Source organism: Phanerochaete carnosa, assembly GCF_000300595.1.
Source record: "Phanerochaete carnosa HHB-10118-sp unplaced genomic scaffold PHACAscaffold_4, whole genome shotgun sequence".
Classification (NCBI taxonomy): domain Eukaryota; kingdom Fungi; phylum Basidiomycota; class Agaricomycetes; order Polyporales; family Phanerochaetaceae; genus Phanerochaete; species Phanerochaete carnosa.
This window is the reverse complement of record NW_006767631.1, coordinates 2542738-2557858: the sequence shown is the minus strand read 5'-3', so window position 1 is coordinate 2557858 and position 15121 is coordinate 2542738. Positions and strand designations below refer to the sequence as shown.

Sequence of the window (15121 nt, the reverse complement as noted above, 5' to 3'; positions counted from 1 at the left end):
CGATACATCCTCTCAAGGCACATGGTAGCGTGGAACAAGTCGGGAGCACTAGCTCGCGGGACTTAGCGTTTCCGACAGAGGCCGATGCTAATGTTGCCTTTGACCAATGGTCACTACACCCGCGCCCCTGAGAGATTGGTGCCCGCTGTGGGACGCTATGTCCTGTGGCTGAAAAATTGTTGCGCAGGCTAGGCGCAGCGGCTATTATAAAGGGGACGGCGTTGTGGACGCGCTTGTCGACTATGCCCTCCCAACAGCTATGCCTCTTCCTCATAACAAACCTCCCGTCCCGTATGCCACCGTCCTTCAGTGGCACATGACGCGTACGATGCCACGCTGTATCTACTTCAGCATTATCCGGCAAGCGTGCCATCTGGCCAGTGATGCTTCCGTGCATTCTCCCGATAGGTCAATATTGACCCTATATGCAACGTAGTATCGGCGCCTCCCGACAGTGGTGCGTATTCTGTGTCGCTCTTCCATCGGTTGCTGCATGACTCGCTGTGTCGCCTGACTGCATCTGATCCGTTTTCAAGATGTGTCCATGCGTCCTCAGCCAGCTGCGCAGCTCAGAAGTCTAAACACTTCCGTCTCCTCCCGCCCCTGCAGCTCTAGCGCATGCAACGCTCGGTGGCGAGGTCTCCCGAAATGCGTTTCTGCCGGCAGAATGGCGAAACTCCAAGTATCTAGGAGGTATAAAACGACGGGACCCAGTTCCACAGTCAACATCGGTCAACAGACACGTTCATCGACTCCAAACCCGAGACACCCAGATGGCTTTCACACAGCTCACCAAGGCCGTCCTATGCGCGGTGGCTCTGGCCTCGTGCTCGCTTGGTGCACCCGCCGGCAGCTCCGCCCTTGCGGTCTCCAGCGCCCTCATCCCCTCGTCTGCGCCCATCGCGAGCGCGTCGGCTTCGCTCACCACTGGTTTAGTGTCCTCAGCTGCGCCATCCGCGCCTACTAGCGCCATCGTCCCTGGAAGCGCCGCCAGCTCCTTTCCCGTACCGCTCTCCTCGCTGCAGTCCGCCCCCACCTCCTCGTCGACGCCGTCGGCATCCGTAACCGCGCCCGCCGCAACTGAGACGGTACCGTACGCGTCTGACAACGCCAACACGATCATGTGGGGCCCTGGCTGGAACGGCCAGCCAGAGGCCATTCGAGGGTCGCTCGGCGCTAGCGTCATAGGGCCCCAGAACGTCCCTTTAGACTTGCAGAACCCTGACATGCTCGCTCCGCCCACTACCGATGCCGGCACTGTGTGAGTTCAGTCCAGGGCCACTGATTGATTCCCCTGAGCTAACTTTATTTTTGCAGCGGAAATGCAAAATGGCCCTTCAGCCTAAGTCATAACAGGCTTCAGACTGGCGGCTGGGCTCGTCAACAGAACTGTAATTGCCCACATTCTTCTCCGTTTCTTGGCCGCTGAGTAGCGATTACAGTGGATGTCTTGCCCATAGCGACTAACATGGCTGGCGTCAACATGCGCCTTGAAGTTGGAGCTATTCGGTAAGCGGTGATGGCACGTAAGCTAGAATAACCATGTCGCTAATAGCTTTGCCCTACCCACAGAGAACTGCATTGGCACAAGACTGGCGAGGTAACCATTTTGTCAAACATCGTCCAGTCAATGACTAACTGATGCACGTTATAGTGGGCGTACATGCTCCAGGTAAATACCGTGCTCCCGCGTAGATATGTTTTTATGCTTAATAAAGTCTTAGGGATCTGTTCAAGTGACTGCCGTCAATCAAAACGGACAAAATTTCGTCAGCACAATTGTACGCTATGATATGAATTTTTTAGCGTGGTCTAATACTGTGCTCCCTAGAACCAAGGCGACCTCTGGTACTTCCCCGCTGGAATTCCCCATTCAATCCAGGCAACCAATGCCAATTCCAACGGCGCTGAGTTCCTTCTGGTATCTTCTTCTTATGAAATTCGCCCTGCAAGGCGCTGATGGAGCCCGTTTCAGGTGTTTGATGATGGTACCTTCAGCGAGGATGATACGTTCCTTCTGACCGACTGGCTAGCACACGTGCCCAAGGATGTCCTTGCCAAGAATTTCCAAACCAGCATGTCTACCTTTGACACGATCCCGGGACAAGAGCTGTATATCTTCCCAGGGTGTACGTTTTCACTGCCCTCCAATATGTTTATCGTACTGAGGCCTGCCATCTAGCTCCCCCTGGTTCTGACTCCGACGCTCCGACGAGCCCTCAGGGCACGGTGCCAAACCCTTTTACCTTCAAAATGTCGGAGATGAACGCGACTCAGCTGCAAGGCGGTTCAGTGAAGATCGTGGACTCGACCAATTTCCCTGCCTCTGTGACTATTGCTGCTGCTGAGGTGACGGTCGAGCCAGGCGCAATGCGTGAACTTCACTGGCATCCCACTCAAGACGAGTGGAGCTTCTTCATGTGAGCATACCGCTGGTTAGTATAGAGCGACTCTTGCCGACTAACACATTTGCAGCGAGGGAAATGCTCGTGTTTCGCTATTTGCTGCTCAAAGTTCCGCGCGGACCTTCGATTTTCAAGGCGGCGATGTTGGTGAGTGGCAGTGGATGTTTAACACTGCTCAACACCGATTGATGCCACTTCCAGGCTACGTTCCTGCATCCTATGGTCATTATGTCGAGAATACTGGCAACACCACTTTGCGTTATCTCGAGGTCTTCAAAACTAGCGTTTTCCAGGACGTTAGTCTCTCTCAGGTATGATCGCCCTGCTCACTGCAATCCGTCAGTTACTAAATAGCCGTCTTATTAGTGGCTGGCGCTTACGCCAGCGGCTATGGTCAAGGCCACACTGAACCTCGATGACGAGGCGTTGACCCTTTTCAGCAAGACGAAGCCAGTTGTCGTTGGTCCATCCAATAACACCTCTAGCTCCTGAGAATTTACCGGATAGCTGTGCGGATACACGAACGGCCTCTGCTTGCATGGCCTGGTAGTCTTCTTCTCTAGTACGAGAGCGTGGGAAAATGTTCATCGACTCAAGCTATACCACGTCCTTCTATTTGTGTAGCTATCTCTTTGGTGTGTTGTATAATATCATTGCTCTAGCTGAATAGCGATACCAGTGCTTGTTATCTTTGGTCTTTTTGGCGCCACAAAGTAGCCGGGAATCACCGACATCGGGAGCCTGCCCTTAGGTTGGCGTCAGCCAGCATGTCTAGGACTTTACGAGTCCGAGCCCAGCTTTTCATCGTATAGTACGTGGCGGAATCAAGCAGACATCTAAACTGATGACAATTGCATAGGCATATTGCAGAGCCCCATTTTATGAACGAAGTCTGTATTAGCTGACGCAGGGCTCCGCATCGAAACTCTGCATGTCCGTCCACGGTCCTTCTCTCAGACACACGCACGGACCGCAGCGATGCCGCCGCTTTCTGGGCTACTTCCTTCCTTGTCAAGACTTCTCTCTTCCCTGAGACCTTCGCCTCCAAGGTTGCCGCCTTCCGAGCATATGGCGGCCACCGAGATGCTACTACCCACGGCGATAGAGCGGCCCTAAGGAGTCTGGACGGGCGAGGCTTGGTGATCTCCTGCGCCCTGGGCCTCCGGCTTTCATACGTGTGGGAGCTTCTCTCTTTGCCAAGCGTTTGCCTTCGGACGCAGTGCCTGGTGCTTCTGACCTTGAAGCCTACTCGCTGTCTTCCATTCCTATTATTGGCGACGCCAAGGCAGGAGCCACTGCAGGCGCGGATACGCTCGTCCGGGGATCCGGAAGTTGGACTGAGCATTCGGGGTGAGCTGTTGATACCACTGTTTAACTTTCGAGACTCGCATTTTTCGTGAGTAGCTTGCACAATCAAGTTCCTAGTTTGTGGTGCATCGAACAGTGAATCTATTATCCCTCTTCGCGAAGCCGGAGCAGAACAAACATAACTTTTTTTTCGACACTACCAAATGCTTGTACAAGCCATACGGTATGCCAACTGACAGGACGCATAAGCAGAGGCAAACAGAGAGTTACAAGTGCATTATACAGAGTTTAGGAAGCACGGCCGCGGCATCACGCCGACCGAAGTCTCAACTTGGGGCAGCCGAGCGCTCGGCGGGCCCTCAGGCGGCTGTGGTACTGTTCGCAGTGCTGTTGACCGGAGCGGGGCCGACGACAATGGGCTTGGTCTTGCTGAAGTACTTGAGGTCTTCGGCTTTGATATTGAGCGTCGCTTCGATCATCGCCGGGGGCGTTAGGGCGATCCACTGCAACGGTTAATTACCAATTATCAGATCACGATCCTGGCAACGTGCACTTGAAGATGCTCTCACCTGATTCAGGCTGACGTCCTGGAAGGTCGCAGTCTTGAAGACCTCGAGATAGCGTAGCGTCGTGTTACCGGTATTTTCGACGTAATGACCGTGTGACGCAGGGATGTAGCCTGCGACCACCTTGTGTAAGCCTTGATGCCTAGTTCCACGCAGAAGTACACTTACCGATGTCACCGCCTTGGTAGTTGAACGTCCCCGCGTTACCTGAAGATGCAAATACCGTGACACGCGCATTTCCCTCCCTGCCCGGCCCCATTCAACATCAATCAGCAAACGCACGCGATCTGGCGACTCACAGGAAGTACGTCCACTCGTCCTGAGTTGGATGCCAGTGCAGCTCACGCATCGCACCAGGGTTGACCGTCACCTCTGCGACAGCCGTCGTCTTCGAGATGTTGAACACATGCGAGTCCACGATCTTGACAGACCCTCCTGAGAGCTCGGTCGCGGGCATTTGGGACATCGCGAACGTGTACGGGCTTGACACAGTGCCGGACGGGCTCACGGGGGCGTCCGAGTCCGGACCCGGTGGCGCTAGCGGGGCGGCCAAGGCGAGTCAATCTCATGCGGACAAATACTTGGGAGCAAGGGTACGCACCGGCAGGGAAGATGTAAAGATCATCGCCCGGAATCTCATTGAAGACAGAGATGGGCGCCCCAAAGTTCTTAGCGATGACCTCCTTCGGGGTGTGTGCGAGCCAGTCGGTGATGAGGAACGTGCCGTCCTCGTCGAAGGTGCCGTTGTCGAAGACCTGAAGCGCGCCTGCTGAGCATTTGTGCGAGAATATTTGATTCATCAATACAGCCTACCAGGAGGAACTCTGCGCCGTCCTCTGTCGCATTTGTGGCCTGAAGGGTGTGGGGGACGCCGGCAGGGAAGAACCATAGGTCACCCTTGTTCTGGTGACGCAATCAGCGTCAGAAAGCAGCCTGAAAAGATGTCGCTGAAGTACGTGCCGCAGTCCCGACAAAGTTCTGGCCGAGCTGGTTGACGGCTGACACTTGCACAGATCCCTGAAATGTAGAACTTAGAGGGCCGCTTGCCGCAAACGCTCTTGATTGGATGCACTAACCTGAGTGACATATGCCCACTCGGAAGCGGTGTGCCAATGCAGTTCGCTTCAAGAGACGATTTGAGCCAGAAAGGACTTGTGTTCAATGGTGGCTTACCGAATAGCACCGGCTTCGAGGCGCATGTCAACTCCCGCGAGCTCGGTGGCGGCGGGCAGCTGCCCAACTATCGTCGTCACATGGTCAGTCACTGCTTGGTGCTTACATACATATGGGGCCCACAGGCTCACCGTTCTGCTGACGAGCCCATCCACCAGTCTGAAGGCGGTTGTGGCTCATGCTGAACGGCCACTTGGCGTTGGGCCTGCAGAACACATTCGTAGTTAGCACCTTTCAAAAGCGGGATGAACCCGCCAAGGTGAGTTACGTACACTGCGCCATTGTCAGTCGTAGGCGGCGCAAGCATGTCTGCATTCTGAAGGTCGAGCGGCACGTTCTGGGGGCCGATGACCGTCGACCCGAGGGAGCCACGGATCGCCTCAGGTGTGCCAGTGTAGTCGGGGGTCCAGGCAACGTAGTTGGGGTCGTCCGATGCAGGCGCCACAGTCTCCGAGGCCGGCGCGGCCGAAGTCGACGAAGGTTCGGTCTCGGAGGACGACCAGGCGAGCAACGAAGAAGAGGCCACCGCAGAGCTGGCGGACAGCGAGACCACCGATGCAGCCGTTGGTGCGGCGGCGCTGTAGGACGCAAGAAGGAGTGCACAGGTCACAAAAGTGAAGATGTTCCTGAGCGACATGTCGAGCGATGCTGGAGGAGATCAAGGCAGCTGATAACGGTGGTCGTGCAGTGGCGGCGCCGTGCTGCTGGGGATATCGAGGTACACCCGCCGGCTTTTATACAGAACATCGCTTTGCGCTCTTTGGTCACTTCGGCATAGTGCAAATGACTGGACATGGGCAGAGTGCGAGTGCGTCCGGGGCGATTACGATGGCCCTGAGCAGCTCGGTGAAGCCTTGGTGCCGCATGATCTGCGCACAGGTGGATCAATATTTCTCGCTTTACTTCTCGCGACTAGGCGGCGCAATGCAGCTCATAGCATTCATGGGACACGATCCCCGCGCCAGAATTGCTAAAGGCGCCGACGCTGTGTACAGACAACGAGAAAGACGATATGAGTGACCTCCAACAAAGAATATGCTGTAAGAGTGCGACACAGTCGGTATGTGGCGGATGTGAGCGCGGATTGTGGTGCACGTTTGCTAGAGGGCGCTCAGGTAAGGCACGTGGTGGTCAGACATTGCTGAAAATCTGATAGCCGGAAGCGGAAGCGGTATTATGGCTGCCGACGCTGTACAATAGGAGGGTTGTTTCTGCTGCTTATGTCCCATTTCCCTCAAAGGTGTGTGCTTTACCACGGTCAGCGCTGGAAGCCCTCCGCAGCAGGATGCCGCGGCGCAGTAGATTCCAGAAGTGCGCCGGATGAGTACAACAATTTCTCTGAGCCCATAAATTCTTGGCTACAGTAAGCATGTTGCCAAGATAGTTTTGCACCAGCTTATGCTGGGCGCCGCGTTCTTCTGGAAACATTGGTGGCGACCAGTAGGCAGGTACCGTCTGAGCCCGGCCTAGGTGGAGACTTGAAGGCACATAGGTGGCCCTCATCGACTTGACATAGTAGGGACATGGGCTTCAATTGGCCACACCGGACAATCTTCGTTACAGCAGCTGAGAGCACGGCTCTTCTCACTCTCATCATGAGACGCAAACCCTCACAATCAGGCGTGCGGCATGCAACGGCGCAGCTGCTTCACTAGTCACGACCCATCAGGGTCGCCTGCTGCTGTCCGACCCTGGACCGGCCATGGAAAGTCCTCGGAAGTGGTCGTATTAATCAGTTCAGCCACATGTTTGCGTCATTGGATCATCCTCCAATCGACGTGCCGATGTCGAAGAGCGGCACCATGTGCACGGAGTCACGGTGCTCTGGCACTCGGCACAGACAGCAGGCGACCTGTTATTCGAAATTGCAAGATTATTCGTGGGTGAAAGAGTGCGCCGGGAGCTTCAAATCTGACATCTTCGTCCGCATTAGCGCAAACTAGTCTTACTTCGTGGAGGTAGTAGTACACCTATACGAGATCTGATTGGAGACTCTGCCTGTAATATAAGTGGCGGGAGCAGGGCGTCCAGGATCCCAGATGACATACCCCTTTAAATCTCTCAGATGTGAGTGCGGTCTGGCTGATGGAGAGCGTCTTTGAACGCTGACAGCCGTGCCTGCTCAGACTATCAAAAAAGAAGGCTTTGTCCTACATTTTGGAACACGCTGCACTGTACACTAAGGTAAGAGCATGCTGACTTTGAGACAAAGGGAGTGCTCACCAGTCGTCAATAGATATGCCGTTGCCGAAAACCGGAGCGAGATGCGCCCTATTCCTCGTGCTTGTGTCAATAGTTCTGCTATCTGCGCTTGCGAGTCCTCTCCGTGAAGATGCCACTCGAGCACGACTAACGCGGCGCACGATCAGACCGCATCCGTGACAACGCCGAGGAGGAATATCTTGATGCCTCTGATCAACCGTGACCTCTTTTGCACCCATGATATCATAAAATGTAACGATGTCAACTCGCCCCTTTAAACGCTGTCTCACTTGCTCGGATTGAAGCGGCCGGACGCGGTAGCCGCGGCGGGGTTCGGACTGGTTCGGAAAATCTTCATAACTTCTCCGGCGGAGCGCTCGCACAGTGTGGTGATCTCCGGAAAGGCTTTGTGGCGCATATCTCCTTTCGGCAGGTGACTTCATTTGCGATCTTCGTTGGCCGCAATTCACGTCTGGTTTAACCTGAATCAACAGTCAAGAGGATTGATTTGAATGAATGTAGTGTCAGGCACAGAACATATATTGTCCGGGTTCAGCTGCACAAGTACTTACTCGTGTGACCTAGTGGTCCCTGAAAAAAATACATTTCTAAGCGCTGGCACACCTGCGGCTGGGTCTCGTTCCCGCCTATGCTGCTTGCACTTCCAGGAAAACAGTGTTGAGCTCTGCATATGCATGGAACAACGACCAATGAGTGCCTAAATAAATCTCGACAGCCATGTTATTATCTTCGAGTTGCCGTCCTTCGGCATCGGGAAGTTACCTCCGATACACTTTCTGATCCTTCCATCGGCAGAGGGCAACAAGATAACTCCGCGCCTTGGACTGTGGCTTGTTTTCGGCGGCCACTAGGGTCCTGACAAAGCCTGACGGGAGCACTCACGGGACGGAACCACGGAGGAGCGCGCCGCACATAGATGGGCTGCATCCGCTGTCTGAACTGCATGACGCTCCAACCTTCCACTACCAGCATTGGAGGACCGTTCCGATTATCCGATGCTCGAAGAGAAGCTTGCCGCCAAGACGAGGATCGCGCGTCGCGTCGAGTCACATTGACAGCCACTGCTTCCTCAAGGAACTATGGCATCTCGACACGTCCACGGGCCTCCAAGAGAAGTATTCGCTTCGCGTCGTGACCCTTTACTACTAGCGGAGAAGGAAATTCTGGGGAATCGGCAGATAGACTGCGGCCAGGGGCGAATACGAAAGGATGCATACGCCTGCATCTAATCGCGTCGCACCCTCTTTCCAAGTGCTCGTGTCTTCGATCACGCCAGATCCCTCTATTTCGCCTACCATATGCACCACCACTTTCGCCGCTCGCTTAAGTTGGCTTGTGGTGAGCGGTCTTTTCAGGGCCCGGACGTACGCCAGCGTATGAGAGCTCCCACACGAACGACGTGGCGAATCCCTGAATCAGGAACGGCAGTTTATATTTACCCTTTCCGCAGAGTCCTGTGCCACAGTGTGCCGTCGGAAACTGTCAGGAGGACCTTCGATGAATTCCTCGATCTCGTGTACCGGATGTTTAATGGGCTTTGGAGGGCCATTTGTCCGGAAGCGCCGACTCCTTGCCGAAGATTTGGCTCGGGTGTCCGGACATGCTGGCAGATCTTATAGCGGCCCGACTGTCCGGGCAGCCTAGGAACTTAATGTCACTGCCGCAGACCATCATCGAAGTGCCGAGAGTGGAAGAGGTATGATAGCGGCATATCGATGAGCCTAGAAGGCATCCTCCGAGCGCAAGTGTGCTCAGTTCTAGAACGAATGGGAGGGGAGGGGATAGTTTCGCACTAGCTCACAGCGCACGCAGGGCGTACAGTTTCCTTGAGCCCCGCCCGCTTCGGGCAGGTCTTTTTGTACGAGACAAATAGAGACCGCTGACAGCGGTTATGGGACTCGGAAGGGGGCAGTTTTCCCAGCGCGCCGTGTCATCTGCCATCAACAGAGAAGATTCACGGTGGGTTAACATCACAAAGCCGCGCCTAAGGGAAGACATTCGAGCCTTCAGGCCATTGGCCCTCAGGCCTCAGGGGGGAAGACGTGCACTCGGACGTAAGTACTCGTCAGTACGACTCGTGGGCCCTATGACGAAGTGAGCTCATTGGTTCGAGAATACACTTGTCTGGCCAGACAGAGATCCTCCTGGCAGGCCTGATATACGGATTGTATCGTCGACACCAGTAGGGAGGCAAACCTCGAATCTTTCGGCGCTTGAACAACTCATCACGCGCTAGGGGCGGGAGCGGGAAGCGGGCCCAGGCGCAAGGGCGGGATAGCAGGCCGAGCGCCGAAGGAGCCCTGGCCAGCCCGCTGAACTGGTCGTCTGGACAGTCAACCAATCTGCGGGAGCATGCTAGCCTGTCCGGATGACTGAACGGCCTCTTCAACACTTCAGAGGTGCTCTATCGGCAGGTCCCGTCCGTCCACTTGCCAAGCCTTTGCAGGCGCTTTCAGGGTCCTCTGCTCCTGACAAACTTGCACGAGGGGAATGAGCGAGGACGACATGGTGCATTACACATCCGTGTGGAGTGCGAACACATAGAGTGTTGATAGATACAGGTACCACACCGTATACCCGAAGAATGTAAGAAACCGGAGGCGAAAGGTCCTCCGCGCGCTCGATACACAGACGAACCGCGCATGAAATTCGTTGCTTCGACACGCCATGCACATGCAGAAGCTCGGTTCGGTCACTGAACGGAGCTCATGCTATCCTGCAGTATGATATTGAAACTTTATGCGAAGACCAGTCAGCCTCGAACACATAATATGAAGCTTACGGGATTGGGTTGCTAGGTAGCCCGCGAGAAGGTAAACATATCGCGCGCGATTCTCGCACGGAGAACATCGTGGGCGATGTGCGCAACGGCCGAGGCTTCGGCTGAGGGCTTTCCCCATACGTTGAAGATGAAAGTCTCTATTGCTCGCTCTTGAGGTATTGTACGACGACGAATCCTGACACAGCTTGCGAGTCGGAGCGGGGTCGGCTTCGGGCGCCCGCCCAACCTAGACACGATGCGCTCTTAGACAAGTGAGTAGGACGGCCGTGGATTTGACTAGTTCCTGGAATCGCCGCGGATGTCAGCGCGCCCATGTTAAGGATGCGCGTATTGCAGTACACGGGGCATGCTGGGTAGCTGCGGAACAGGATATCGTCAGGGCAGTGATATCACACTATGTGAGAATCAGACCGTGAAGATAGTACCATCGTACCTTAAATTGTCCTCCTGATATTGCTCCTCCACAGCGTCAGGCACAGAGCTTGCGAGCTGGTGCTGCATGACCTCGATGAGAGCTTTGCGGTCAATGGAGGACGATAAATGAAACCTTACCGGAAAACGTGCAGCAGGCGGGTCTACAGTGAGGATGCAGCATGAGAGCCAGGAGAGAGCGCGGCAGAGCAAGGTTTCGATATGGCCCTAGCCTGCGTATGAGAGGGTCCCGCGTGCAGATATTACGCCAGACGATATTCAGAGCTACTAAGCCAGATTCAGAGACACGGCCAGTGGGACGAATCTCATCGTTTCTACGCGAAGGCTCGCTCTCGACATATGCATCGCGGACGCAAGCCGGAGGGCATGGACATAGTGGAACTTCATGGATAGTCAGGCCAACGCGGGCGAGATACTCGAACAGCAGCTTGCAGAAGGCTGCAGTGCGCGCGGAGCAGTGGAAAGCCAGGCAGCTTCGGTCGCCTCACCCTCTGAGACAAACATGGTGGACAGTCCAACTATTTGCATAAACTACAAGGCTGGCCTTGGTTGAAAGACCCAATGGGAGAGCGACGCGTTGCAAAGTCGGGATAGTTCGGTGTCGGCAGAGACAAGAGGATGGCCTTCAGACTTTCGTCGTGTGACCGACGAAGCGAGGCTGGGAACGGAGTGTCCACAGGTGCAGCTTCAGAAGTAAAAGTAGATGAGGCCAGGGGTAGAAAGTGCCATTCGAGAAGGAGATTATCAGCTGGGCCTTGGAGGCGAGCTGTCGGTTGACGGAGAGAAGAGAGGCCGCTGGTGACCGTCGAGACGTGTTGTGCGTCCGATGAGACAAGAGTCGGTCGCGTCTCGGGCGGCCGAAGCACACGCGACCGCTTGCCACTTTCCGTTCCAGCTCTCGTCCTCATCGCTTCAAATACTTCCTGCCGGTGTCTCCCATGGTTCATCCCGTCGTTTCGCTGTACCCGCAGGGCAGGCATGCTCCGTCTCTCAAAGATCTCGAAGCGCGTCCCAGCACGCGTCCTGTCACGACACACGTATGCATCACAGGCCAAGCTCACCCGGTCCTACGTCGAGGGTCCGACAGACCCACCCCTCTGCCACCTCACCCTGCCCGCCTACTTTGCCCAGAAGATCCTCCCGCTCCATGCTGACCGCCCTGCGCTCACATGTCGCGCCGAAGAGCCCAACACCTTTGGCGGTAGCCCCCAGAAGAGCAACAAAGCGTGTCTCGACTGGACCTTCAGGGAATTCGACGACCATATCGCGGCCGTCGCACGCGGCCTGCTAGCCATGGGTGTGAACAAGGGCGACCGAGTAGGTGTCATCATGGGCAACAACAGGTGCGCACGTCACTCTTCCAGTCAAATATTAGCCAGATGTTGACTCCTACAGTACCTATGCGATGCTCCAGTGGGCCTGTGCTCGTATCGGCGCCATCCTCGTCACTCTCAACCCAGCCTATCGCACCCACGAGCTCATCGCCACCCTCGGCCTTGTAGGCGTTAAACACCTCTTCCTGGTCCCCCGCATACGCTCCAGCGCGTACCTCCAGAACCTCGCCGACGCCTTCCCATCCCTCGCGTCCTCGTCACCCGGGAACGTGAACATCAAACGCCTGCCGGATCTCAAGAACATCGTTGTCCTGGATGACCTCGGTGGGGCTCAGGGGGCCGCAGAGATGGCGCGTGCCAAGAGTGCCGTCGACTTTCGCGAGATCCTCGTCTGGCGGCACGCTGGCCCCGAACAGCGCGAACTGGAGGCACTCGAGCGCGGGCTGCAACAGCACGAGACTATAAATTTGCAATTTACAAGGTGCGTGATCTACTTTGCGAGCGTGACGCCGTCCAAGAAGCTTGCTGCATGCTGTTGGGTGGTCTCTTGAAACGCGGTGGGGCGCGCAAGCTGCCGGGGTGCAAAGTGCCCGCCGTCTTTTGACCAGCAGCTCGGAGAGTTCAGATGCTGCCCAACTCGCCACAGAACGCTTTCGCAATCTGACAGCTCCGCTCACCGATCCATGTTTCCAGCGGCACCACTGGCGCGCCAAAAGCCGTCTCCGTACGCCCTCGCCCACGTCTGCGTACCGCCCAGCTGCGCTAACGCCCCCGTCCCAGCTCACGCACCACAACCTGCTCAACAACGGCATCCAGATCGGGCGCTGCATGCACCTCACGCCGTCCGACGTCCTCTGTACGCGCCTCGCCTCACCTCCGCTCCCTCCCACACCCACACTGACGCCCCTCCCGCCCTCCACGCGCCAGGCAACGTCCCGCCGCTCTTCCACTGCTTCGGGCTCGTGCTCGGCAACCTCGCGGCGTGGACGCACAGCGCCCGCGTCGTGTACCCCTCGCCCGTGTTCAACGCGCGCGCCGTCGTCGACGCGCTCCTCGCTGAGCGCCCGAGCGCGCTGCACGGCGTGCCGACGCACTTCCTCGGTGTCCTCGCTGAGGTCGCGGCGCGCGAACGCGAGCTCGGCGCGCCGCTCGTGTTTGACCGGCTCAGGTGCGTGCGTCCGTTTGATGTGGCGTGTTTCTGTATGTAGTGTTGAGCTGATGGGGAACGCAAGGACGGGCATCGCGGCTGGCAGCTCGATCCCGACGCCGCTCATGCGGACGCTCGTCGAGAAGCTGAGCTTGACGGAGCTGACGATCGCGTATGGCATGAGTGGGTCTTCCTCTCCCTTCATTCTTGTCTCGCGTCGCTGATTGCGGATGGTCATAGCTGAGACGAGGTGAGTGCGCGTTGCGCGAGTGCGGAGCCGCGGAGGCTGATCGGGGACGCACCCAGCCCGGTGTCCTTCCAGACCGTGCCGAGCGACCCGCTCATTATGCGCGTCGAGAGCGTGGGGCGCGTGCATCCGCACGTGAAGGCGAAAATTATTGCGACGGACAGGTACGTCGCGCTGTTCGGGACCTGTGCTTTCCTATCACCTGCTGACGCCCGTGTCGGCAGAAAACATGTCGTCGAGGGTGCGCACGAGGACGAACTTGATGACGTCGTGCCCATTGGAACGCCTGGCGAGCTGCTTGTCTCGGGATATCTTCTCCAGGCTGGGTACGTCCGTCTCTCCCGTCTTATATTTCATTAGCTCAATCTTAAAATTATTATTTTACTTGTCACTTTGCTTGCTCGCCGTTCTTCTCCCTCTCATCTGCCTGCTTTCAATACCGGATGCAAAACATCGACGGGTGACTGATTACGTTGGCAAACAGTTACTGGCAGGACCCCGAGCAGACCGCGCAGGTGATGCGCCGCGACGCGAACGGCACGCTCTGGATGCACACCGGTGACGAGGGCGTCATGGACGAGGACGGCTACCTCCGGAGTGCGTGCCTTCTTCGCTTGCATCTTCCCGCTCGCTGATCCCCCACACCTCTCTTGGCCCCCACCAGTCGTCGGACGCATCAAAGACATCATCATCCGCGGCGGCGAGAACCTCTTTCCGGTGGCGATCGAGAACGTGCTCACGGCGCACGCCGGCATCCGCGAGGCCGTCGTCGTCGCCGTGCCCCATGCGCGCCTCGGCGAGGTCGTCGGCGCGTGGGTCCTCCGCGAGCCCGGTGCGCCCGCGGGCGCGGCGCTCAGCGCGGCGGACGTGAGGCAGGTCGTCGCGCAGGGGATGAACCCGCAGGTGCGTCGCGTTTCCTATGCGCTCCCTGACTATCGTGTTACTTCGCTAACAAAGTAAGGACAGAACGCGCCGGCGTACGTGTGGTTCGTCGGCGAGCTCCCCGAGGAGGTGCGTTCGCGCGGGGAGGAGAAGGAAAAGAGCGATGTTGGGGGCGTGCGCAAGTTCATGGGGCTGCCGAAGACGGCGAGCGGGAAGGTGATGAAGCATGTTTTGAGGACTTGGGCGCGTGAGCTGGCGGAGAAGGGTCTCGGGAGGGTGGGCGCGTAGCGGATGTCTGCGTTCCCGAGCGGAGGCGAGAGCGCGTTGTATTCTGGTATGTGTCACCTCTGTGGAATTGCTGAGAGGTCCTGATGTGGCAATAGGAATATCTGGAAACCATCTCGTAGCATGTATTCGAATATATTCTCGTTGTGTTGCGAACATGACATCTACCCGTACAGACGTTGGAATAAGCAATAGTGTTATCCTTGAACTATTTGTCTCGCGTTGAGTTGGCGACACGAACGGCGGCAGCACACAAAATCCTCAAAAATTCAGGGTATTGTTCCGAGTGTAAGTACGCGCGTCTATCTAGACTGGACGGTGATGCGGCTGTAGTTGT

At 56.5% G+C, this 15121-nt stretch overlaps 3 protein-coding genes across 3 annotated transcripts; 2 read left to right on the top strand and 1 right to left on the bottom strand.

Moving 5' to 3' along the window:
- Positions 1 to 525: 525 nt before the first annotated feature.
- PHACADRAFT_142065 (uncharacterized protein) lies at positions 526 to 3130 on the top strand. The gene is made up of 13 exons (XM_007394758.1): positions 526 to 866; positions 1026 to 1261; positions 1318 to 1391; positions 1443 to 1509; positions 1573 to 1600; positions 1655 to 1672; positions 1725 to 1781; positions 1832 to 1921; positions 1976 to 2129; positions 2183 to 2420; positions 2476 to 2552; positions 2607 to 2716; positions 2772 to 3130. Exons 1-13 carry the CDS (start codon positions 774 to 776, stop codon positions 2895 to 2897), a joined length of 1368 nt encoding a protein of 455 aa, XP_007394820.1. The 5' UTR covers positions 526 to 773; the 3' UTR covers positions 2898 to 3130.
- A 942-nt stretch (positions 3131 to 4072) lies between these two features.
- On the bottom strand, positions 4073 to 6089 carry PHACADRAFT_92227 (uncharacterized protein; the record flags this gene model as incomplete). The annotated part of the gene is made up of 11 exons (XM_007394757.1): positions 4073 to 4216; positions 4283 to 4392; positions 4448 to 4524; positions 4579 to 4816; positions 4881 to 5034; positions 5093 to 5182; positions 5252 to 5296; positions 5356 to 5401; positions 5453 to 5519; positions 5584 to 5657; positions 5725 to 6089. The coding sequence occupies 11 exons, from the start codon at positions 6087 to 6089 to the stop codon at positions 4073 to 4075; spliced, it is 1410 nt and encodes a 469-aa protein (XP_007394819.1).
- Positions 6090 to 11476: 5387 nt separating this feature from the next.
- PHACADRAFT_208155 (uncharacterized protein) lies at positions 11477 to 14963 on the top strand. Its single transcript, XM_007394756.1, has 13 exons — positions 11477 to 12232; positions 12285 to 12704; positions 12917 to 12947; positions 13004 to 13079; positions 13151 to 13391; positions 13456 to 13553; positions 13611 to 13620; positions 13677 to 13781; positions 13842 to 13943; positions 14102 to 14214; positions 14282 to 14520; positions 14584 to 14833; positions 14883 to 14963. Exons 1-12 carry the CDS (start codon positions 11868 to 11870, stop codon positions 14785 to 14787), a joined length of 2004 nt encoding a protein of 667 aa, XP_007394818.1. The 5' UTR covers positions 11477 to 11867; the 3' UTR covers positions 14788 to 14833; positions 14883 to 14963.
- The last annotated feature ends 158 nt before the right edge of the window (positions 14964 to 15121 follow it).